Source organism: Anas acuta, chromosome Z (assembly GCF_963932015.1).
Source record: "Anas acuta chromosome Z, bAnaAcu1.1, whole genome shotgun sequence".
Lineage (NCBI taxonomy): Eukaryota > Metazoa > Chordata > Aves > Anseriformes > Anatidae > Anas > Anas acuta.
In genome coordinates this window covers 50,115,955-50,141,851 of record NC_089017.1, presented here as the reverse complement: position 1 = coordinate 50,141,851, position 25,897 = coordinate 50,115,955, and the positions used below count along the sequence as shown (strand labels likewise).

Here is a 25,897-nt window from a genome sequence, read left to right as displayed (position 1 = left end):
AGCCCAGAGTTCTGGTTGCCAGTGCTTCTTCTGTCCTCATAACATGTCTCTAAAGGGCTGCAGGGGAGTTACCACATCTGCCTGAACAGGAGGCTCACTTTTGGCATATCGGCTGCAGGCAGGCAAGGTGTGTTTCTGCCATGATGCAGGAACCTCTGGTTCTACTGCTGTCACTTACAGACCTGCCCAACGGAGTCTTTAGCTCGCTGCCTCTCACCAGACAAGAAAACAACAATTTTCTCACAAGTGCTTAACTGCAGGGAACCTTCTTCTTACACAGCTGTTGCAGGAGAACTCCTGTGTTTTGTTTTACAGTTTCTGTAAGCAAGTAGCACTGCCTTCAGAATTTATTTTGCTTGTCTGCATAGCTGTTCTCTTGATAACATATCCCCCAGTTCTCTCCAAGCTCGTCTCAGGAACACAGTGCACCAGTGAGTAATGCTGTTGGGTTACTTAAGACTATTAAAAAGTTTACAGCTGGAAAGATTGCCATGAGGTTATCTGTGTGTCAAGTGGTGCTCGAGGTTTCTGTACGTGCATTTTTGTCAGAATTGCTCACCATCTGGGAAGAAAAACGTGAAGTTCAGCCATGTATCACAGGAACTCGTCCTCCAGATGTCTCAATTTCTGGACCTTGCTGGTCAGGTTCTATGTTTTATAAAGGTGTCCAGGCTCCTGGGGCCTGATTCTGTTATATAATGCTAATCTGACAGAATAAGAATTACTTGTGACTGTCTTCCAGCCCGCTAGCAAAATTGGCTCTTTCAAAATTTCAGTTGCTTCTTTTTCTACAACCTAATTAACCAATGAGCATAATTCCATAAAAAAGCGCTCCAAATATCAGCAGTAAGAGGATAAAAAGATAAAATTAATAAATCAGGATTTCAAAGTACTAAAATGTGAACTGAGAACAGTTATATATAACATATATAACTGAGAACTGTTACATATAACAGATACAAGTCTTCCGCACTGTGTTCTTAATGTACTTTTCATTGCCATTGCTGCTTTCACAGTGGAAAAATATGCTTGACCCTTTACGTGCCCAAAGTCAGCCTTCAAATAAAGTACAATTAATACAATTTTGGTCTCCCTGGTCAGTCCAGTGACTGTTTTAGTACTCAGAGCTATCATTGTTAGAGGTTACATGGAAACTTCATTCTTAAATATTCAAGTCTGCACTGAGCTATCAGTGTCTAATATTGTTTGCGGTACAGTATTAACTTTGCTGCCTGCTATTGAAAGCAGCTGTTTTTTATTTAACTTCAGAAATTTCACTGTTCTGCAAGAATATGCTTTCAATGTATTACATAAAAGATGGACTTGCAAGCAAATTTACAGGAAGCTGTAAAAAGACCATGTATGTCAGTCAGCCTGTGTATCTGTGTGTATGTATACTCTCTCTTCCACTTCTTCAATTTCCTGAAGTTATGGTCTTTTCTAGAGAGAGTTTTCTTCTTTAGAATCAAACATTTGACGTTTTTTAGTTGTAGTCCCTGACCACAAGGCACGAAATAGTAGGTTACAACCTTCTATTAAGAGGTCATCTTTTCTGTACAGACTGATGCTCTACTTCTGTGGGTAAAAGAAAAATGTTGAGCATAGGCTCCTGTATTAAAATAATCTTACACACGAGAAGCCAGCGGATAAACTGTGTTTAGCACTCCAAAATCAATATAAAATCTCTGATTTGGTGGAATCATGCCTTTGTTCCTCAGTAGCATGCTCTTCCTTGTATAGCACTGTCTGGTTTCACAGTACAGAAAGAGAGACAGGCACAGGCCACATTTGTGGCTTAGAAGCAGCGCAGTGCTTATGTCCAGGAGATTTCAAGAGAGTATCAGCAGTGTGTTTTTCTTAATGTGAAATTTTTCTTAGTGCAGCATGATGTCATTGAGCAAAATTATCTTAGAAGGGTAGTTGAAACAAGGACTGTTTTACTTCTGGCAGGTCAAAAGCACACGTCTTTTCGAATAACTTACCCTTTAAGGTACTCTTTCCCAGGTTTTCCTTGTATTTGAAGGTGGTGATGTGGTTATCATTTGTAACTAGGAATCATCCTGACCTGCCTTCTTGTATTTAGATCATTGGCTTTAGTGTAGGTTTCATCAGATTTATTTGTAATGCATTAAACTTATTTTATTTTTTTTTCCAAGCAACAAGGCCATTGACTTCGTGTAGATCCTTCACTGTACTTTTGAAATAGTTTGGAACAATTGCCCTGATACACTGTTCTTGCTGATAAAAGAAGTGGTGAATGACCTTTTGATTAATACACTGATGGGGAGAGCTGTTCTAAGTCTTTGCATCATTTGTAGGTGTTTTGTTGTGTGCTTGTTTCTTGGTTGTTTTTTTTTTTTTTTTTTTGCTCAGGTTCTTTTCTTTCTGTTCAAGCAGAGTCAGCTAGAACAGGTTGCCCATGACCATGTCTAGTCAGGTGTCTAATAACACCATTAATGGAAACTCCACAGACTCTCTAGGCCACCTGTTTCAGTGTTTGACTGCTATCAGAGTTTAAAAAAAAAAAAAAAGGTTGCATTGATATGAAATTTCATGTATTTTTATTTCTGCCTGCTGCCTCTTGTCCTGTCACTGAGCACTACCAAGAAGAGTTTGGCTCCATCTTCACTCTCAAACAACAGTTCTTTGTATACGTTGATAAGACCATTGATAAGATCCCTTCTATGCTTCCTCTTCTCCCGGCTGAACAGTCCCAAATCTCTTAGCCTTTTCTCACTGGAGAGGTGCTCCAGTCCCTTCATCATCGTTGTGGCCTCACGTCGGACTCTCTGCAGTGTGTCCATGTCTCTCGTTCACTGGGGAGCCCAGAACTGGACACAGGTGTGGCCTCACCAGTGCTGAGTAGAGATGCACTGTATCTCTACTGTGTATGTCCAGTTTGTTTAAATCTTCCCTTAGGTCCTGATTCTGATCCTCTTCCACCAAGGCTAAGTCTCCCTTGGTGTCCAGCCTTTCCCTCTGTTCTCAGGAGTCTGGGGTTCCTGGAGCTGATCTTATTAGTGAAGACCGAGAAGAAGCCATTGAGTATGTCTGTTATTTCTTTATCTTGTGTCAGCAGGGCAGGGACCCTGACACACTTAGCTGTGGGCCCTTATTATTCCTAGCCTTCCCTTTGCTGTTGATGTACTTTCTTCGTGACCTCGCCAGACAGGAAAGCCAAAGGCCGCTTGGGATCTTGTGCAATCAGATGCTGTCTCTGTATTCATCCGGGGTCATCCAACCCTGCTTCCACCTCTTGTAGGCTTCACAAGTGTCTTGACTTGCTCATATAAAACTCTCGATAATGGTTTAGCATAATGACATGCCTGAAGATTTCTAAGACTTTTTTCATAGACAAAATGGGAATGAACTGGCATGTTGGAGGGAATTAAATTCATCACTGAAGCTTACCAACCTTCTTCTACGTTGTTTCTACACAGGGTTCACAGGTAACAGCTCACAGAATCCCAAGGCCTTCTGGCCAAGGAGAAGGCCTTCTGGAGGTCTTCTGCCATGCCCTCAGACGTGACCATAGCTTTATCTAGACAAGGCTTTGTAAAGTCCAGGGAATAGAGAAACCAGAATGGCAACACACTGTTCCCTTCTGTTGAGCTTCAACCTGATTACTTTTTGACAAAGTCTGTGTTAATTTAAAGGAATATGTGTTCCTTAATACAAGGTGAGATAAGGTCCATTCAGCGCTGCTTCCATTTAATGTTCTCGCTGTTGTCCCAGCTCATTTTCTGCTGGTGTTGTGCGTTCTCTAGAGGTAACTCAGGTAACTTTTAATCAGCTTTTGTAATTACACTCTGAAATTCATTTTTGTTGGTATTTGAATCTGCGTTGTATTTCTGAACGATCTCTAGATGACCTAACTGCATACACAAATTTCAGCATTCTTGGGGATTTTTGCACAGTTGACTGTAAGCATGCTTTACAAGGCTGATAATTATTGTGTGTTTTCTCTAATCTGGCTCTTTCTTTGACCAGGGTGTATTGATGAGGCATGAGACTCTGCCTTGGTTGTTAGCTAGAGCAAACTTTTGCTTGCAGACAGTTAACCAAATGCAGAAGTAGAATTTAGAAGTCTTGTAGCAGCTTGCCATCTGTGCAGTTACACAGAAATTAAGTAGTGCATGGAACTTGAATGCTCTAAAATTATTAACTGTGATAAGGCATATTTGGTAGTGATATTGATGCAATTTTCTTTCTTGATAACAGAGTTTCAGAAGCAGGAAGGCACGAAGTCCCATCAGAAAAACATGCAGCTCTATGACACGCCCTATGAACCAGAAGGCAGTGGTGTGGAATCTGATTCTGAAAGTGTGGTGAGTCAACGTTTACGAGAAAGCAAATTGCCACAGGATGATGACAGGCCTGCAGATGAGTATGATCAGCCATGGGAGTGGAATAAAGTCACCATCCCAGCTCTGGCAGGTAGGAATCCTAGATTCTGACCAGAAAATTCTCTTTTTCACAGCATATATGCCTGCCTTTCGGAGAAGTCAAGTGTTTCTGCACTTCTGAAGGGTGAGGGGTGGGGAGAATGGGGGCTGGGGAGAAATCTATCAAAAACGTTTGTGGGTAGTCTTTACCTGCTGCAGAAATGTGGAACGTTGCACTTACTGATTTGCTGCTTCAGGTGAGTTGTCGTCAACCATCTCAGCGCTTGGTTCATGTTAGTAAACCCCCTGTTTCTGTCACCCCTTAATCTCACCCCTATTTTAATGAGTATGATGCAGACAATGTTTATTGTTGAGTGGATCTATGATGACAGTGATGCTTTGCAAGGTCCTTAACTTATGGGCCACTTTTTAAAGGGGCAGGATAAAAAGCAGCATGTGGTAACACGCTTCTCCTCAGTGATGTTTCTTGGTGTTTGTCACTTGTCATTTTCATTCCAATCCTGAGCATTCCTGTGGATGTGTAGAACTTGTTTTCAGATCGATACTTTTGTATGGCTGAGTTTCTCCCACATAAGAACTTGTCAGTCAGGGAGACCTCACACAAAACTACTTGCTCTCTCTGCAAATATCTGTGCTTGGTGTTGGTTATTTTCTTCTTCTTAGTCCCTGATGCTGCTTCGCAGAAATGGCTAGGGGGCTTCGTTCACTGATGAGGTGATTCTAGAGGCCAAGGGCTTCTTTTATTGGTAGAGCTTCAGTGTTTACAGCAAAGCCTGGCCAAGTCACGGTTTGACCATGTTCCAGGAAGCTCCTATGAGATGCTAGTCATACATGCTTTATGATTTCCCCTTCAATTATATGTTCCTGTTAAAAGCTGTCTAGGAGCAGGGTTGTTCCCTTGTCTTCTTAGGGGTCAGCTTGGCTTCCCAAGAAGGCTTGGGAGGAAGAGCTATATGTGGTGAGGACTGTGGGTGTGAGAAAAGACGAGAGATGTGGCTCAGGAATCATGGAAGAGCAATGCTTAGGAGCGGTCAGTGTGGATTCACCATGGGTAAATCCTGCTTGACAAGCCTGATTGATTTCTGTATTGAAACTACTTGATCCCTTGATGGAAGGAGAGCGGTAGGTGTCATCTGTATTGAGTTCAGCCTTCAACGTGTTGTGCTGTGGCATCCTTGTTTTGTGGTTTGAAATGCTGTAGCTTAGATGGGCGGACTGCTAGCTGAGTGGAAAAAATGCCAGGATCACCGAACTCAAAGGGTAGCGCTTAGTGATTCATGCTCTTCCTGGAATCAGTTTACAGGTGTGATTCCACATGGGACTAGTTCTGGAACCCTTCTTGTTCAACATCTTTATCAGTATAATCTGGAGGAGGAGACGGAATGCACGTCATCAGGTCTGGAACGATGTCAAGTGGAGGGGTGAAGAGCTGCTGTGCAGAGCGTATGGGACAGGCTGGAGAAAAGGGCTGGCAACAAGCTTGTGAAATCCATCCAGGACAAATTCAAAGACCTGCACCTGGAGCAGACTAACTCCTTGTGATGATATAGACCGAGGCTGGCAGGTTACAGCTTCAGTGGAAAGGGCCTAGGAGTCCTGAGGGAAAGCGGAGTAGACGTGGCTGGCAGTGCTCCCTGGTAGTGATGAAGGACAGCAGCATCCTGGCCTTTGTAAACAGGAGAATAGCCAGTAGGTCAAGCAAAGTTTCCCTTTACATTTTTGGGAAAAAACATGGAATGTTGTGTCCAGTGTTCTGATGCCAGAAGGATGCTAATAAATGTTGATTTCAGCAGACAGGCACCAAAATGACAGGAAACTGCAGCACATGAGGAGATGCTGACAGACCTGACTGAGCTTGCTTGGCCTGCAGAAGAGAAGGCTTTGGAGGGATCCAATAGCAGCTTTTCAGTGCCTCTGAGGAGGTCTTCCAGAAGATAGAGCTAGGCTTTTCACAGATGAGCGGTGTGTTAACAGAAGGTGAGAGACAACAGGCATAAGTTGTATCAGGCCAAGTTCTGATGTGATACAGGGAAGTTTTTTTTCCCTCTGTGAGGACAGCCAAGGGATATTTTGCAGTCTTCATCTTTTAGATATTTTCATCCTGAGAAAAGGGATAACTAGATAGATCTCTGAACAACCTTATCTGATCATGTAGCAGACCCTGCCTTGGCAAGGTTGGACTAGACACGTCCTAAGATCCCTTTCTACTTAATTATTCTGCGATTTGGCAGTTCTGCATGCCATGATATTGCCACACTGGAAAATTGGGAGTGCATTCCCTCCACAGTTCTACAGGGATACTGTTTTGTAAACAGTCTGTTGTGACACTGCCCTTCTTGGGTGTTCCTGGCCTGATCACCTAATAGGTAGGTGGATGTGGGTGACACGAATGTGTTTCTCTTGTAGCACAGTGTAGTACAGCAGTGTGGACTTGTTGTAAGAGAGATTTCTACCCCTCAGCTTCATTTGTCTTTGTGTTGCAATTCATTTTATGTCTGCTTCCAACCTAAGCTGATGTCTGCATTATCCATCCTGAGAATGTGGCTGGGAGCAAGAGACCTGGATGAGCCTGAAGCAGCTGCCTTAAAAATAAACCTTCTGCTCAACACCCCCTGTCTTCTTTTTGGGCTCCTATAGAAGAGAAGAGACTAGGGAAATTTGATTTCTGCTTTGTAGCAGCATGGTTTGCTTTGGCATGTTAGATGTTAATAATCTTTATAGGATTCCAGACTCAGTCAATTGCCATTAAGTATATGCTAATGGTTCTTTGGAGCCTGGATCTAAGCCACCATCCAGTTCTGTTGCACGCTGTGCAGGTATAATGTCTCTCCCCAAAGAGCACGAACTCCAGCACAAAAGCCTAACCTGTTTATGTGGCTTCCAGTAGGATATACGGCTCTGCTGCTGAGCCCTGCCACGTTGGAAGCAGGCTTCAGTTCGGGCTTGCCTGAGCTGACTCATCCCCTTTGCTGAGCCAGTTAAAATGCTGGCAAGAATTGTGTTGGGAGACTGTCTGGCTGGGAGATCCTGGCCACGGCTTGGGATATCAACTGTGTGTCAAGATAGGCTAGTCAATTGGGCCATACTCAAAGGAGGCACCTATCACTAAATTTCCAGTGCCACTATGATGCTTTTGCAGATGCTGAAAGTCAGCCTGTCACCTGTGTTTAAAACCTTCTGCTTTGGGTTTAGGCTCTGGGACTCCTTTTCTGTTCCAGGTACCACTGTCACAGCTCAGCTGAGTCTTTTTGTGTGTCCCTGTGATGGCAGTAACATTGTCTGTGCCTAAAGCAAATGTGCAACCTCAGTCTCCCAGCTGATGAGCCTTGCTGCACTGCAGCACAGTCCCTAGTAAGCCTGTTAGAGGTAGGGTGTCTGCTGCCTGGAAGGATCCACAAGCTGCCCACAGTAGGGGCTGCAGAGTGACACCAGCAGTGAGTTTGCAGTAGGTCTGCAGCTGCTCTGCGTTGTCTTCCAGTGAGTTTCTCTGCTCTCCATTCCAGAGGGTTTCTGGCCCTCTGCCATTTGCTGCCATGTTTGCACCTTGCCTTTCTTTCTTATTTTGCTTCTGGTATCATCATTACCTGCTTTTTCCTTTCTTTTCTCCCACCAATCTGCATCTGTGCATAGTCTCTCATTCATCCTTTTCCTATCTAACACCTTGTCCTGTCGTGTCACCTTCTTACATCTCCTTGGGACTTCTCAACTCCTGCCTTCAGACACCAGCTCCCTATCACCCTTCCCTAGTACCTGTGTGTACATTTCTGCCCACAGGGAAGGAAACTGCTGTGCTTCATTTTTTTTTTTTATCCCTATCCTTCTTAGCCCGCTCGGCTAGTGCTATAGGGATGCCTGTAGTGACTACAGATTTCCTTGCTCTTCAACAGCAACAACGCAGTTAATTCTGGCTGGCTGCGTTACCTGAGAGCCCTCCAGATACTTTTCTCCATTCTCTTCAGTGTTTGGCTGGATGCATGGTCTGCTATTCCTGCCTGTGTTCTTGGACAATTTGGGAAGAGAGCTATTTTTGAGCAAAGAATATTTTATTTGAAGGCAAGGGTAAATAAAGCCCTTGGACTGCATATAATATTGGGAAAGAACGCATGCTTGAATGTGACCCTGAAATCTTTAAAGGTGGAATTCTTTAGGGCTATTTATTTCTCTGCAGCTACTTTCTGTGTTGTAGCCTAGCACAGAGTTTTTACCTTGTAGAGTTTTTCTTTACGTACTAGTTTTGATAATATTCCAAAGGCTAAGAATAATTTCAGAGTTGCTGTGAGCTTCCCGCACAAGGATGGTAACTGTGTGCTACCCAGAGGTCATTTTTCTTTCAAAGTATGCAAAATACCTAAAACAGAAACTTCATTGTTTAGCAATGCTGAGATACAAGCTAAATATTTACAGTACAACTCTGTGGAACCAGGGCACATCTGTCTGCGGTGAGATCATACTTTGCAGATTTCTCAATTAGTAGTAATACAGCAGCCACAGAGGTGAGGTTACTGGCTTCAAAAGTTATTGTCCCAAGAGTCATGTGTGTGCATATGGAAATCTCAGACTTTACTCTTCATGCATTGTGCATATCAAATGGAAAGGCTGAGTTTAAATTAAATCCAGAGAATAAATGTATTGGTTCCTACCGCATTCCTTCTTGTGCACCACTTGGCGGTTGTGAAGTCTTTGAGTGCTCTAATCATCTTCACGCTCAACTTTTTGATCTTTAGTGGGTAAATGCTGAAATAGTCTAGAGTGTTGATTAAAAAAAATAATCTTAGCTGTGTCAATTTTTTTCTTCATCAGGTAGTCTTTAATTAGGATATATTTGAGTGTAGATTAACGAGACACCATCTACCCAATATTAGATTTTATGATTGGCCTGTGTGTAAATATTCTTCTAAGGCATTACGTAGTTAACTTTTATGAAAGCACACATTGCTTTACAAAATTAACAGACTAAAAGGAAATTTAATTAAAAAGCATTATGATATGGTTGAATTCCTTATGGGCTCACATCAGCATGCAAAGTTCTGTTTTACAGTGCTAAGAGAGTAAACATTTTTAGATGAATTAGATTTCTGCGATGGGGTGTGTCATTCATTATAACTGAGTATGTCTTAGGTGCCTGGTTATTTGCTACAAAGCAACACATCAGGACTGGCTGCGAGCATAGATTCAAGCTGCTGTCTAACCGGTTCTCTCCTATACTTTAACTTGCTTGGAATTATAAATATTTAAAATAAGGGAAGAAGAGATTCGACTCCGAAGTTGGAAACAATGACATGTTTGCAGTGGAGAAGCACTGACACTCTGCTGAGATATTTGAAGTGCTTTTCTGACTTTCATGTGTACTGTGGTTCTGTAATGTACCTAGTTAAGCTGTGTGGGTTTTGCTCGCTTCTTGAGTGAGGTGGATTTCTCTGAAGATCACGATGTTGTCTAAGTGGTATAAGAAATTACAGGTTCACAACTGAATCCACCTCCTGCTAAAACTTTCCTATTTTAGAGGTTCATCCACAGGGAACAGTATGCATCTGTGATGTGAAGTGCAGACACAATGAGCTTTATGCAGCAAACATTTTTGATTTGTTAGGTGATAGACTTAGGAAACAAGCCAAAATGGCAAGAAACTGTAGAATTATCATGGAGTCAACTACTCATGCAAGTCTTTTAAGGAAAACTTTTGTACCTCTGCCATGGTTTCAAGATTTATTGGTGAAGTATGGATAGGAGCTGTCTGTCTCCAGCCTGGAGTCCGAGATGTGCCAGACCAAAACGGTGCACAAACTGAAGTCTGCTCTGTCTGAGGGAGAGCATGTGTTTGCTGCAGCTCCCAAGCACTGGCTGGGTCTGGTGTCGTGCTGATGCTTGCAGAGCAGGCTATGTATAGCCTTCCTCAGGGACTTCAGCTGTTCATTGCAGTGGTGAAAGATGTGTCTCTTTGTATTGGAGTGCAGCATCTTGCCTATCTGAAGTTTTGAGTTGTTTCACAAACAGGTTTGGCTTTGTTTCGTTGGAGGCTGTACAAAGAAGAAAGCAGGAAGGAAATAATGGCTGAAGCTGAAATGCATTTTTGAAGGTTTTTATGAGATGTGGGCAGGTCTTGTTAGACCTCCTGCTGAGCTGGGCAAACCAGTTTGCCCAGAGGAGTTGAGTTTGGCAAAATAACAGGAACAAGGTAACTTTCTGGTACGTAAGTCTGTCTGGAAAAGGAGATAGCAAAACCAGAGAGTCCGTTTGGGAACTTCAAGCTGACCCTGGCTCCTGCTTGGGGTGTGAGAGAGAGCAGGCATTTCCTGGTGGGCATAGCAAACCTTTGGGTAAAGGAAATGCATGTGAAACCTTCACAACCAATCTCAGTTATCACTTAAGAAAATCAGTGCTCCTCTAGTACAAAGAGGGCCATCCACTAGTAGCGTTTACTACTCAGTGTAGCTCACAGAGCCCTTGAGGGAGGATCTCCAGGTTCTGGACTTGGCCACCTATGCTGCGTGCAGCTGCTGATGCACAGAAGGATGGTGCCCAGGTCACTAGGGACTAGGGAAGCAGGGTCGTTCGGGCATGCCACCCCAGTGGGGAAAGCCACCAGCTACAGGGCAGGAGAGGAGAACGAAGAAGAGTCAGGGATGCAGTCGGTTCCAAAACAGAAACAGCAGCATAAACAGAAATACCATGGCAATAAGAAACTTTCCACTCTCAACTGCATGGATTTGAACTTCTGAACCTTCACTGTATGTACTACATCTTTGGTAAAGAGCGGATTTGTAGTACCCTAAAAATCCATCCTTATAACAGCATCACATGGGCCAGTGCCTGACTAGATAGCATACTTGCCAGTTTTGTCTGCCTGGATATTCCTTTCAGGCTGCTTCTTCCTGCCAATTTAGTTCACAAAAAAAGAAATAGGGCAGGAGCCAAGAGACGTGTCTCAGCTTTTCAGACAAACAAAACATTCAAAAGCATTTGAAATGTAACTTTGTGCTATTTTTGTAGAACAGATCCTATTTCCAACCCTCACCATGTCATAAAGATATCACTGTTTACTGTAAGAACTGAGTTTCGCATTTGTTTTGTAAAATGTGTTTTTTTGGTGTCTGAAAGATGTTGCTCAGTCAGTAGCAGACAACATTAACTTCACAAGTATTCAGAGTTCCCAAATTACAGTATCCAGGTGTTTTTCTTACAGTTGAAACCACTATGCTGTTCATATGTGTCACTTGCAAGTACACACATGCAATGTTTCTCCTTGTTATGCTAATCAACCTCATTACTGGATAATGAAAGCTCAATATGAATTTGCATTTTAAAATGTAACCATACTTCTGCCATGTATACTTCAGAATGTGATTTAATACATTTGCCCAATTTTGGTAATAATTGCTGCCTGCCTACTTTGCCTCTGAGAAGAGGAGCAATTTGGAATTGTTCTAAGTCATGAGGAGAGCTTGTAAAAACAGCCAAAACAAAGTGCTGTAGAATATTTTCCTTGTCCGACACATCTCTATTCTGTATGCATAATCTTTTTGAAGATTACAGCTCCTTCCTGTTGTACAGTTGCTTTAAAGCAGTAAGCACTGCCAGTCACATGCCTAACTGGCTGTGTTGTTACAAGTCGAGGTTTGAATGCATGTGATCTACAACCCGCTTTAGTAGGGATTCCCTGTAATTGTTTTTGCAACATTTTTCTGTAATGCTGCTGTTGAAATTCATACAGGAGCTGACTGCTTTGTGTGTGCACTGTGATATTTGCTTCCTGAGCTTCCTGATACAGGGAGGTTTGTTCAGCCTGTTCCCCACTAGATGACCTTAGAAGCAATAATCCATCCACAGCTGGGAGTGTTTGTTGCTCCGTGATGAAGAAGCAAATCTCAGAGGGCAGTGAGAGCATATGGAAGATGGTGTGGATAGCTCCTTTCACTGTTTCTGTCAGGATTCAATTCTTTAATTCTTTGAAGTTATAGATATATAGAGTCTGTAAGTGTGGTTTTTATAGGAATGAGGATGCAGACCTCGTTAGTATGTGCTTTGTTAACAAGCCATATCGCTTTCCTTGGCATCACAGAGTTTGTGAGAGAAACTTTAAAAGTGTGCTTTGCCCTTTTCATCACTTTGTACTCTAGCCTTTCAAGACAAAAGCCTTGTGGTTGCGTTATATAAGTAGAAACATTTTTAATTGATCACTGTTTGCCAGCATTTCTGATGTGGGTAGATGGGTGTTACCCGTCTGGAAGTACACTGAGATTGCTGTTCAGATGATCCAAGTAAGCTGAGGCAAGCTGGGTTTGCAATGTTCTCACTTGTTGGCTTCGTTGTAGAAGGTGACTGAAAGCTTGTGTTGTGGGTTTATGTGGCAAGGTTTTGGTAGCATGGGGTCTGCAGAGGTTGCCTCTGTGAGCAAAGCCCAGCAGCTGCCCCATGTCAGAGCAGAGCCAGCTCCAGATGGCTCCAAAAAGGACCTGCTGCTGGCCAGAGCCGAGGCAGGGAGTGCTGCTGGGTGGGCCTCTGGGAGAGCAGAGTTAAGAAAGGGAAAAAATACTGCTGTGCTACAGCAGCTGGGAGAGAGGCTTGTGAAAGCGTGAGAGAAGCAGCCCTGCAGCTCCCAAGAGAAGGGCCGCAGGAGGGCAGGAGGTGCTGCAGGCAGGCAGGCAGGCAGCAGCAGTTCCCCTGCGGGCTGTGCAGGGAGAGGCCCCTGGTGGAGCAGGCTGTCCCCCTGCAGCCCATGGGTCCCCCATGGAGCAGATCTCCACGCTGCAGCCCCCCCATGGGTGGAGGAGCCCCCGCTGGAGCAGGTGGATGTGGCCTGGAGGAGGCTGCGGCCCATGGAGAGCCCCCGCAGGAGCAGGCCCCGGGCCGGAGCTGCAGCCCGTGGAGAGGAGCCCACGTGGAGCAGGGGCAGAGAGGGACCGAGAAGGAGTGGTGGAGATGAAGTGCTACAGACTGACCACAACCCACATTCCCCCATTCCCCTGCACTGCTCAGAGAGAAAAGGCAGAAGAGTATGGATGGGGGGGAAGGTGTTTTAAATTTCTTTCCTTTGTTTTTCACTCCTTTAGCTTGCTAGTAAAAGGAAATAAATGTTACTAATTTCCCTTCTCTGACTCTATTTTGCTCATCACAGTAATTCTTGAGTGATTTACCTGTCCTTATCTCAACCCTTGAGCTCTTTGTATCATATTTTCTCCCCCTTTTTCTTTGAGGTAGGGGAATGAAAGAGCAGTTTTGGTGGAGCTCAGCTGCCCACCTGACTAAAACCACCATGGCCTATCTTCATTACTGCAAGGGATAGTTCAACAGCATCATCTCTTGCAGAAGAAAAGAACAATTGTTAACATAAGCATGGGCTATTTTAACGGGATTTAGAAGGGTATGGATTTTGCCGATGGAAAGGCAAGAGTTTTAGGGCTGTATTTTGCATAGTTAGAAACACTTTAGATGATACATCTAACTTGGTAGGAAAACCACTGTATCTTAATGTTGGTGGATGCATGCTTATTCTCCCAGGGAAGTATGAAGCTTCTCTAAATGCTACAGCTATGTTGGTCCTTATTAACCTTGCCTAGAGAAGTAATTATTGTGTATCTTGCAGCCCAATTTAATGGAAGTGAGAAACGACAAGCATCTCCTTCTCCCTCAAATGACCAGCGCAGGCATTTAAGAGCACCTGGAAGAGGCTTTAAACCCATCAGACATGGCAGCCCAGAATTTTGTGGGATCCTGGGAGAGAGAATAGATCCAACTGTTCCACTGGAAAAGCAGATGTAAGTAAGCACAGCAATTGCTTTCTAGCTCTTTGCCACCCCACTTACAAGAGCAGCAGATGTCCTAGATCCTGCTGTCCCACTCCTCTTCCTGTGCATCCCCTGCATTACTGCACACTTAAAACTATCCTCGTTAATTCTACAAACTGTAAATAACTTTTTGGGGGGACAATATAAATAGGAACCTCTCATCTCAGGAACAGTGAATTTTGTCTGCTAAATCACATGCAGTTATTTCACTTATAACCATGTTGATTACCTTGCATTAGAGAAAGGAGGTATGTATCACATACATCCAAAATGTACTTTAAAGCTGCATGAATTCTGTGTCTTTATGGCTGCATATCATCTTTCTAGTATCTCAGACATGCCTTGTATTTGGCTGTAATACTGCTCTAGTGAGAGCCTGCTGAGACCAGTTACAAAACTTTACAAAAAAAAGTGTTATTTCTATCCTGTGTTGTCAAAGCTGAGGATGGTATTTATAATCAGCTTCGTCAGCTCCAAACTCGAGTTCTGGAGAAATTCTGTGGAATATTCCGTATCTCTTATCCACAAGGGGTGGCTTCTGTCCTGCCTCATTTTTACCCTTCTATGAAGTGTTTGGACAGACTGGCTTGTGTGGTGGAGTGACCCACTGTCCTGTATCATACTGGATGTGCAGCCTCAGAAAGGGGGCCAAAAACAAAGAAAAATCTTTGTGTGGAACAATTTACAGAGGGTACATTGATATTTGTGAGCACTGAGTCATCCAACAGATTCACACAGTAAAGTCAGGGACTTGTCTTTAATTCTTCAGGCAGTCCCACTCTAGACACTGTAATTCTAAGTTTGGTGGAGAATTTGTACTCAAAGGAGAGAGAGGATTGGGTGTGAGGGTATTCTCTGTCAGAATACTTCATCTCTGAATGGTACTGGTATTGGTAAGATCAGTGCTGAATCCTTTTGCACTTCAAATCCTTGGTCGGAGAGAATCCCCTGTCAGTTGAGTCTGAGAGAAGGTGTTTCCTGAAGTTCTTTTTCCTTTGATGTACTATTTTTACATGCAGTATTTGGAACCTTAAGATTGAAAAGGAGATTATCTTCCACGTGGTATCATGTTACACCTACTCAACCTCAGCCTTTGAGGCACCTGCTCATTGACAGAGGGCAGACTTGTGTGCAAGACAGGAAATAGTGACCACTATTGTGAAATCACTTGCTGATACTACAGATAAATAACTATAGGCTATACATCAGACTGCAAAATTTGGCCCTCAGACTTGAATAGTTCCAGCCCACCATAACCCCCCAAAAATACATTTAAGCCACTATGGAAAGTTAAGCATCTGTTAATTAACTTTTGACTCATAAGTGGCTTGTTGTGTAGATCTGTTATAGGGTAACTGCAACTTAGAAATGGAGACTGCGGAGTTGGTTTTGTTTCCTTTCATTATTCAAGTGTTAGTCACAATATTATTTTTAATTCTTCATTTTGTAGGATCAAAACTGAAATGAATGTCCAGTTAACAGTAACTGATCAGAAAATTAATGAGTGGATTTATTGTACCTTTGATTATTCGTAATCGTTCAAAATGCTTGATTTTTTTAATAGTGTGAGATTTCTTCATGGCACCATGCCATCTTTTCTGTATAAGAATGGAATCTCTTTTTTTGTAGAGAGGATCTACATGAAAAGTAGCATGCAAATTAACAGGTGAATTTCTAATATGTCGGAAGCTTCCCAAACAGGCAGAAATTCCAATGTGTAATATGTCAAATTACTCCTAGTTGCTTGTGATTAAGGAGTCCGTAACCATAAACTGAGTAACTCGTGGACACAGGGGAATTGAATGAATTTGTTCTGCTTCCTCCACGTAACAGTGAAAAAAAGGAAAGTGTGCTCTGCCGTTTTGTATGTTCTATTGAAAGTGAATCCCTCCCTGCTTTGTATGCAAGGTCTGGTGACTTCCTGTTTTGCTCTGACCAATTCAGAAATGGAGTAGTGCTGTGCATCCTGTGAGCTGTAATAACTGATCATACCTACTGCAAAACTGATGCAGCTGTCCTGTTTGCAGTGGAGCTGTGACCCCATAGCATCTGAAGTCTGATCATAAGCAAAGCAAGAGATGTCAGGAAGAACATCAGTAAAACACAATCAGGATGCTTTCAATTAGTCTTGGAAAGTGTGTGATTCCGTTTCAATTTTGCTTCTAGTTTTGTATTGTGTGCCTGTGCTTTCTGGGATATCTTAGAAGATACGCTTGTCTTCAGGCTGTCATGTCCCATGCTTTTGCACTGGTGTGTTTTACAAGTTGTTATTTCACAGTTCTGCGATCACATAATTCACATTTGAATCTTTGAACTTTCTGAACAAATACCTATATGTTGACATTTAAAAAATAGACACACCCAAGGCAAACAGCCCCGGTACAGTTGAAACTGCAAATTAGCCAGGAACTTTAAACTGATTGTAGCACCATGCTTATCTCAGTTAGCTGGAACAGGAGCAAGCCGAATGTCCCATTTACATGAGCATATGATTCACAAGCAATTACACTTCTCGATACTGCTGTTTACTCTCAGCTGTAGCCAGAACAGCTTCCAGGCATTGTTTCTGAATCAGATGTTCTCCCATCAGTTGTCTTCATACTTTGCTGTTTTTCTTCTGACTGTTTTGAAAGCTGGCTTTGTTTCCTGGAACCAACTCTGCATTCTTTTTCCATGAACCTCTCTGCCAACCAGGGATCACCAGGCCCAAAGAATGTACGAAGTACTTCCCTCTGAATATCAGACTCCATTTATCTCCCTGATTTGGGCTAGGTCATATTTTCTTTTGGTTTTACTTGGCCATTTAGGAAGAAAACAAGAATGATTTATAAACAATAGGAATAGTTTTTAGGGTCTCTCAGATACATTTTCTGATTGACTCTTAGTATTCATATTCTTCACATTCAGAAGACTGCTTAGTCCTTAACTTAGTCTTTAAATTGCTTGTTGAGAAGTACTCTTCAGCATTAAGTAACTGATGAGGTACAGAGGGAATGTTGCCTGAAAATATCTACATCTGTGTGTCAGTGTTACTTGTAATGTGATGGAGCTGTCAGGGTCTCCCTTTCAAGTCTGTCTTGAATATACAATAATAAAACCCTCCTTGTAGCTTTCTCTAATGCAGACTTCAGTTGTAGCCAGGCACAGGATGAATTTTTCTTCTGAACACCAACTTTCATTTTGCCCATTCACTAGCTTTGACAGCTGAGCTGACATTGGGTCAGGATAGTCAAAAGCATGACTTCTGTGAAAAGAGCCTCTCTCTTTATTCACTTTCCTTTTAGTTGGAATGTGTCTCTTAAAGTACGTTAAGCAGATGAATGAATTTAGAACAAATGGAAGGAAACTGTTTTGCACATGGCAAGTCAGTTCCTGGTAATGACAGGCAGAGAGCATTTCTGTTGCATGTATTATCCCGTTTAGGCAGTATCATATCGTGCTTCAAAGTGCATTTTCTAGTTGCAGGAAGGGGGAGATCTCCCTCAGAGATGTGATTGACCCTGTGCAGGGCCAGGCACATTACATGGCTGGGGGAAGGGTCAAAGCATTTTGAATGCCAATACAAAAAAGCAGATACTGAGAAGTTTATTTGCACTGGTCAGTTTAGGAAAGGACACATCTCTCCTTTCCCCGTTCCCTTTCTTCCCTGCATACAAGGACCACATCAACTATGCAGATTCTCCAAGGATTTACTAAAAGCACTCAAAGTTGTCATAACCAAGTTTAGAACAAGTCTTTGTTAATCTTCATGTTGATTAAACAGACACTCTTATCAATTTCCTCCTTTCTCAATGTTTTTTTTAAGTGATCTTTTTCACTGCAAACTGTATTCTTCTGATATGGTTTTGTTTGCTTTTTTTGTGTGTTCTTTATTCTTTTCTATATAAATTGAAATACTGATATGTCGAAGGACTGAAGTCAAGTAAATGTGTGTATTGTGGATCTCCTGCTTGCAAGATAAAGGTTATGACTTGCTGCTCTGCAAGCAAGTCACTGTATACCAGTTCTGTCACATGCTGTCCTAATCTGATTTTTTTCTTTCATCTGAGAGGCCAAGTGGAAATGTTAACCTCAGATAAGGCAAACAACATGCTTTTTATCTAATGTATGAGATCTTAAAGATATCCGTGTGGTATTAACCATTATTCATACCTTAAAAACAAAGTAGTGAAAGCAGTATGAGTTGGAAAATGTGTATTAATATCTTCTTTTTTCCTAGATGGTATCATGGAGCAATCAGTCGGACAGATGCAGAAAACCTGTTACGTCTATGTAAAGAGTGTAGCTACCTTGTACGAAACAGTCAAACAAGCAAGCATGACTATTCTCTTTCACTGAAGTAAGTACTTGCCAGTATACATAATATTTGTAATTTATAAGCCATAATTTCTTTGGTGCAAAAAAGAAAAATTATTCATTCTGTAGCTGTGCTAATTCAACTCAGAAGGGCACCCAGAAGGTTTGAGACTGTCAGCCACCATGATGTATAGTTACAGTCACTGAATTAGGACCTTAAATTTGGGTGTGTTAAGGGACTTTTAGTCTTCCTGTGGTGTCTGTTTAAGTAAATAAACTTGATCTTTTTTCTGGGTCCGATTTGAAATGCTCTGCTGCTTCTGCTTCAGGCTGAATTAGCAACTGCATTGTTCAGGGATTTTATTCCTTTTATAAAAGAAGCTTCACATATGGAAGGAAGACTTTGTGTGGTAGAGCTGGATGGTATTGGTACAATTCTTGAAAGTAAAAAACGTAGGATCAAGGCTGGAAGATCTCCACAACTGGGAAGTGCTCATTGTTCCGGTCTCAGTGCTGTTATTTGCCTCACCTACCTTGGCTGATCAGAATATATTACAGATACTTGCTTCAGTGTATGCTCATCTGCATTTCCAGCAGAGGAAGTTCTCAGGCTCCCAGGTTTTCAGTGCAGAACAAGAAGGCCTTTCACCATCATATTGGCTGTACAAGCGCAAAGAGGACTGTTCCCTTGCTTTCCTTCTTCCAAGATAGAGTCTGATATGGAACCTATCTTCCAAGTAGGAAATAAACAGACCTAGCATGTTTTACAAGCACTGCTCCTGACAGTTTGACTTTTACACAGTTTCTTCACAGAGCTGTTCTGGAAGCACATTTTACTGCTTGGATAAAGTAATACTTGATGGTAACGCTTTCAGAGGTGGTGCCAACCTATGTATGTTCTTAGGTTCATCAGAAATAAGGGGCCACGTCTGCCCTACCCTGTTTTATGCAGATGATCTAAACAGTAGATTTCAGATTGGTTTTATATCCCCATTTTGGGCTTAGTAGAAGTACATCTGTTAATGTAGTTTTAAATTCTGTTTAAATATATATTTTGTAGAACTTCTTTAAATCTCAATTCCTGTGTTGTGGTCTCTCTGTGCTGAAGAGTCCTGCCTTGAACTGGAACACACCTGCTTTAGAAATGTGGCTCAGCTGCAGTTGACCCCTTTGACATTTGATCTGTGTGTTCTCTAATGTAATATTTCTCTAGTTACTTGCAAGCACTGGAGGCTTGATGGCACATGCTTCAGATATATATAGGCTTACATTTTCCTCTTTGTATTCTGAAAGTCTTGAAATACGGCTTTTGTTCTTGAAGCATGCCATAGTATATCACTTAATTCTTGCATTAGTATGGTGACTCCTATTATGTAACCAGTGCACAGATTTAAGAGAAAAAGATGAGAGCAAATTCTTGTGAATCTGCTGCAATTCTTAGTTATCTTTTCTTTACATCACCTTTCTCTTTACTTTGTTTGTTTTCCAAATTTAGACATCTGGATGCTGGCCCTTAATGTCCCTGTAGTGTATTTCAGGATTTTCTAAACCAGATTTCCTGATGGCATTTATCTTAAATCTCCCCATAATAAGACAATCAATAATAATTTAATAATTAAATAAGACAGCTCAATAATAAGACAGCTAAATGACTTAACTCCACTCTGCATTTTCTGTAGTGTAAGAAAAGTGGTTTTGGTACTTTCCAGCTCCCCTTCCATACATTTGTCAAAACCAGTGCCTGCCCTGGCCTCCTGATGCTGTCTGCTATCTGTGTATCAGCTCCCTGTGATGTTGATCATTCTTCCATGGCTCCTCCAGAACCCGCAAAATCCTCTTAAGCCCATGGTATTGTACTTAAGAGTTCATGTCTTGTCCATTAGCCATTTTTCCTTTTTTTTTTTTTTTTTTTTTTAATGAGCTCTTTTGATATCCGGCAAATGCAAACAATGTTTTAAGTATCTAGTTAAATAAAAAATAACATAATTTAACCATATATGCCAGTTACCATGAAAACTTGCTTGCTCTGCTAGCAACATGCGTAAGTTTTACTTGCCATCTCACTGACCATTACCATCTGTAGACCACTCGCAAAGTTCACGTTCAGTTCTGGTGTTCCCTGGCACCTGATTCCTTCTCATTGCCATAAGGTTCTCTTCCCTTTCTTCCCCCATTCAGGACACTAAATGTATAATTCATTGTTCTTTTTGCATCCCCTCTCAAGGAGGATGGTTATTAAAAAAAAAAAAAAAGAAAAAAAAAAAAAGTAAGGCTTCGGAAAGTTTTGGTAATGGAAGAATTCTTGTTCATTAAGCTCAAAAAGGTGAGTTATTAGACAGTTTTCAGGTTTCACTCGCAATCCTTGTGAGGAAATGTTTCAACCTGGTTTATCACTAGTTTTAGCTGTAGGAAACTAGCCCTTCAAAGTGCCAAGCATATGCTGCTGTTTGGGGTTATGATTCTTTTACCCGGAGGCAACTGATCAGTCTCTGATGAGGTTATTTTGCACCCCTCTATCCTTAACTTGAGGTCAGACAAATCTCTTCATTTCATTGCCACGTGATCTTACATCCTTATTAGCATTTGTCTTGCAGGACCTCTTAATTCCTACATCCTTTGTTGAAATTTGAAATGCATTGTTTGTACTCGTTTCTATAATATGCAATTTTCACCTATTTCCATTGAACTTTCTCTGAATTTGGCACTAGCTATGTTTCCTTTTTAATATTTGTTGTTCTCCCCATTGTGAGCTTTAATTTCAAACTCATTTTGTGTTCTGGTGACGTTTTTTTTGTTGTTGTTTGCTGTATATTTCCCTACCAATCCCGTCTCTGGGCATTACGGCAAATACCTATTTTTCTTGATATCCTTCCAAGTGGTAGAGTTCATGAGCATGAATTGAAGTGACTGTCATGTATTGCTGATGTGCATTCTGTCACGTTGGGTGTCTAGTTTAAGTCTTCCCCTCTGTAATGATGAGAGATTTCAAGCCCATGTGTTTTTTTCACAGTTTTGTTGACTCAAGTGAAGGGACTAAGAAGTATACCAGCAGGGCTGACAGTGCTCAGATGGCTTTGTGCTTGTCCCAGTGCCCCATCTTTTAGTCAGATTTGAGACGATCTGTTTCGCTTCCCATTTTCACCAGAACAAATGTGTAGCTCATAAAGTGCTCAATACAAGGTGTTCATGGGGTAATTGGCCGAATTAACCACAGACACAATGGTAATCAGCTATCCCTTCCTCAAACTAGACTGAGGAAACATACAACCTTGTATATGCTGCCACAAGTACAATTTACTTCTGTTTGCAGGAAAGAGCCCCTGGAACATTCAAATGCAAGGTTAAGTTATTAGTGGCAGGCAGATTTCTGTCATCACCAATAGAACATGAGACTGGATCTCACATCAAAAAAATTAAAATTGAAATAAAAATGAAGGAGCTGCAGGCATCGTGCTGCTGGTGTGAGCATGCATGAGGTTGTGTGTGGATGCTTTATAGCAGTGTCCTCAGTAATGCCAAGACTTTGTAACAATGTGCTTGTCCTTCTACTGCTATGCAGAACATGATTTGTGTTGCTGTACCAGTCCAGCATACCATCCTCATATTGCATGGGGCTGCATCAGGACTTGCAAAAAAACATGTTAAAAACAGGCTTTGCTCACTTTTCCTTTGGCAGGCAGGCTTGGGGGTGCTTGAGGTCTTCTGCAGGTGTAAGAGACTTGTAAATATGGAGGCTTTTGGATGTTGCTGGATGTGTACAGTCAAATGAAGTTCAGAACAATTTCAACATTAAACTGCTGCTTTATTTTATTGGTATGTTTATGATGAAATGGCAAGTCCTGACTGCACTGCATCTGGTAGCACACTATAAAGATACATGATAATTATCAGGTAAGCATGTTAATAAAGCAGTAGCACAAAATTAATTGTCACCAGGCATATGTAATTCTTTTTTTTGTTTTCTTGCTTTCTTGTTATCAACTTGCAACCTTGTCATTTGTTACATTTGCCTATAATAATTTTGTTGGGATATGGTTCTTGAATCATAGCTCTGGAGATAGTGAATGTAAGAGTGGAAAAAATGAGCAGTTTTCTGTAAATAATTTGTGAGCATCCATGCTTGTGAGCATCCTTCGGCTTGTGCTTAAACTTGCCATACATACTTGCCCCAGGTCCTGCCCTGGTATGGTCTGTGCAGTGTGCACTTTTTCCATGGATTGACCTTGCAGGAAGCAGTCTGTGATGCTAGGGTTAGAGCACAGGCCTACGCTAATGTGAGACTACTGGCTTTGAAGGTGACTGCAGTTGTTAACTATTTCTTGCCACAATTTCAGTAAATTCATTGTCAAGTAAATTCAAAGTGATTATAGGAGGTTGTGCTGGGATATAGACTGTCCTCAAGACCTACAGTTCTGTGATTATGTTCATAGTCATCATGTCCCATGGGAGCAGCAGCCAGGTATTTGATGTCTGTTTCTCGGAGGCTTTTGGACCACAAGTCTACTAGCCCTGTTTCCCCAAAACTGTGCCGCTGTTTCTGGTACCATTACAGTAACTTCTGTTTGATTTATTTATTTTTTCCCATGTAAGCTGCTTGCTGGATAATGTGTTACTCTCCACACTGTGCTATTTATTCTCTCTACCTGTGAGAGCGTTTTCTTTACCTTGAAAATTAAGGGGTGTTCTGATTGCCAGCCATGTGCCATGGTGGTATGTTTTGAAGGAAAGGCTGGGGCCTTTATTGCTGACCAGAGAGTAGGTGGCATTTTCCCTGACATGTGAAGAAAGGAGGTTCCTTCTGCTTGCAGTGTGTTATTACCTGCACCAGAATTTACTTGAAAGTCTCACTGGAGACATGTCTCTTCCCAAACGCTTTACAAGACTTTGGGAATACTCCATAAAGTTTGATTATAGCTTGATCTTTGTTCTTTTTGTTTCAGTATTACCTTGCTCCTGTGAGGGAGAGGGAACAAAATGCAAGTTACATTCACATTTGCCCAGCCATTGCTGTTATGTAGTACAACCATGTTCTGCTAGAACAAATAGAAAATAAGAGAATAATCTGGTAGGTTAATAAATAAATGAAACATTTCTAATTTGTAGGGTGTTGTCATGGTTGCAGTGAAGCAGCACATTAATTTATCCGTAAAGTCTCCTTTTCACATATACATCAGTGCCAGAATAGGACACTGTGTTAAATAAAACTATGAACAGAGTGAGGGCTCGGTATTTTATTGCTATTGCCAGCTAAACAAATCTCTAATAATTCAAATGTACATTGGTTGAAGTTGCAACTGTCCAACTAGAACCACGTACCAGAGCAACACATTTTAGAAAACAAGTATTGTCTTCCCCTTTCAAAAACATCTGCAACCTTTCTTTCCTAAGAGTATTTCTGTCAATAATAACAAGCTGCAGCCATAGTATTGTCACAAGATGACAGTGAGGCTGGCATGGAGCATCAGTATCTTTTTCAGGCCAGCAGGTAAGGAAGAATAGCATGTTTCATACTTGAGTTATATCTAAGTTGTGAATGGCTTCGTGGATGATTCTTGCAACATCTACATTTATCTGTGAGTCTCTTGCAGAATGCCTGCAGGCAGGAAAACGGATAGCAGTCGATAAAACTGATTTTATATGGTGAGAAGGAATTTGTGTTGTTTTTTTTTTTATTATTATTATTATTATTCACTCAGTGACATATAGCTAAATTACAGGTCTGGGCAAAGATACAATCTTGAGTGACAAAAAACCGTGCTTAGTAGGGCAGTCTATCACTAGGCATACAGGGGACCCAAGAACTTATTTCCATCTGTGTGTTTGTGCTTTATCCTATTATCCTTGCATATTTTATATGACTCAGACTCCCTGAGCTTGCACCTCAGAGAGGCTGGTTCTGGACTCACTCATCTCCTGTGGTACCTACCTCTTTCCCCCAGAAAGAGGGGAAAGACCTATAGGATGTCCCCATCCTATAAACAGAAGACAACCAGTTACTGGATAGACTACAGTCGGTAACTCCAGGAGTGTCTGTTTTGTCTGTCCTGGACCAAGATTGAATCCTTTGAGGCTTGGCTAGGTCTCCAGGACTGTAAAACCGTGCTGGAAAAACAAACAACGTATTTAAGTGTAACAAAGAAAGACTCATAAAATTATGGACGACTGTCTGAGGTATGGGAGAGAAGGGAGTACTGCCCCACGGCTGGGCACAGACCCAAGTAAAACCTGTTGGTGTGCAGTCATTGGTCTCCAGCCAAAATGAAGGGGTTCGTGTTGCAACAGGAGAACTGGGATACATACTAGAGTTGCATCTCAGAGTCCAGCTTGATTGTGTATTTTCTCTGGGGATGCTCAGGCTGCCTCTGGGTACTGCCTTAGGCCTGTATCCTCAGATCAGGCATACTGAAATGGAAGTTCAGGCAGCAGCAGAGACCTAAAGAAATGGATATGCTGTGACTGGTGTGACTATATGTGTAATGTGGGAAAGCAGTGCTGAAGCTGAAGGCTGTGGAGGTGGGCCTTCCGGTCTTGCTCTGTCAGTGCATTGGAGTAGATTTGCAAAATCTAATTATTAAATTTGTTCTTCGTCATCTAATTGTGGTATATCTTGCTGTTACTTTCTTTAACCCTTTCCTCAATTTTATTATACTTTAATGTTCTGAAGTGTACCTGGCTGTCTGTGGTTGACGTCCTCCCAATACTCTGAGCATCCTGGCTGTGGTTCTTCACACTTGCTAACACAGGTTTGGCTGGTACAAGTATGGTGGCATGCCTGAGAAGCTTTTATGTTGCTTTTACTACTTTTTTTTTTTTCTTCTTTTCCCTGTGGAATATAAGCTTTTCACAACAATTTGTGAGCAGGGGATACAGTAAACCCTCTGGTGGGACAAATCTAGTGACTGTGGGTTCCCTTTATTTTTTATCATTGTTGTGGGGGGTGGGGGGTTTGTTCTTCCTTCACGTCCCTTTCCTCATGTGCCCGTAACTGATAAAGCACACAGTTTCTATTCCTCAGACCATTAACCATCCTAACAGGCAGGCAGGCACATCAGGAGAGCTCCAGAAGCCCCAGTATTGGACAGGTATGTTATGTGAGCTGGAGGATGAGGGCACAGAGGTGATGATCTCTCCAGGATCAAGCAGTAGATCAGCAACAGGAGCAGAAGCAGCACAATGTCTTATGGACCATCCACGATCCACTGCAGTATGAAAGGGTAGTCAGTCTCCAGCTGGTTCTTACAGCAGATGGGAAAGTTGACATACATCTCAGCTCGTGATAGGGAGAGCTGAGAGGCAGGCAGAATATCTGTTGACCCATGGGAGTGACTCCATGCAATAAAGTAGTACACATTTTTGAGGGAGAGATAACATCTATAGGGAAAACACTGGGGAAAATTTGAATTTATATAA

The 25,897-nt window shown here is 41.9% G+C and overlaps 1 protein-coding gene across 1 annotated transcript in view; it reads left to right on the top strand.

The window, feature by feature from the left end:
* SHB (SH2 domain containing adaptor protein B) overlaps positions 1–25,897 on the top strand; it is a 78,337-nt gene that overhangs the window by 37,062 nt on the left and 15,378 nt on the right. The window contains 3 exon segments of the mRNA XM_068666480.1: positions 4,222–4,437; positions 13,990–14,161; positions 18,411–18,530. Coding sequence (XP_068522581.1) covers positions 4,222–4,437; positions 13,990–14,161; positions 18,411–18,530 — 508 coding nt within the window.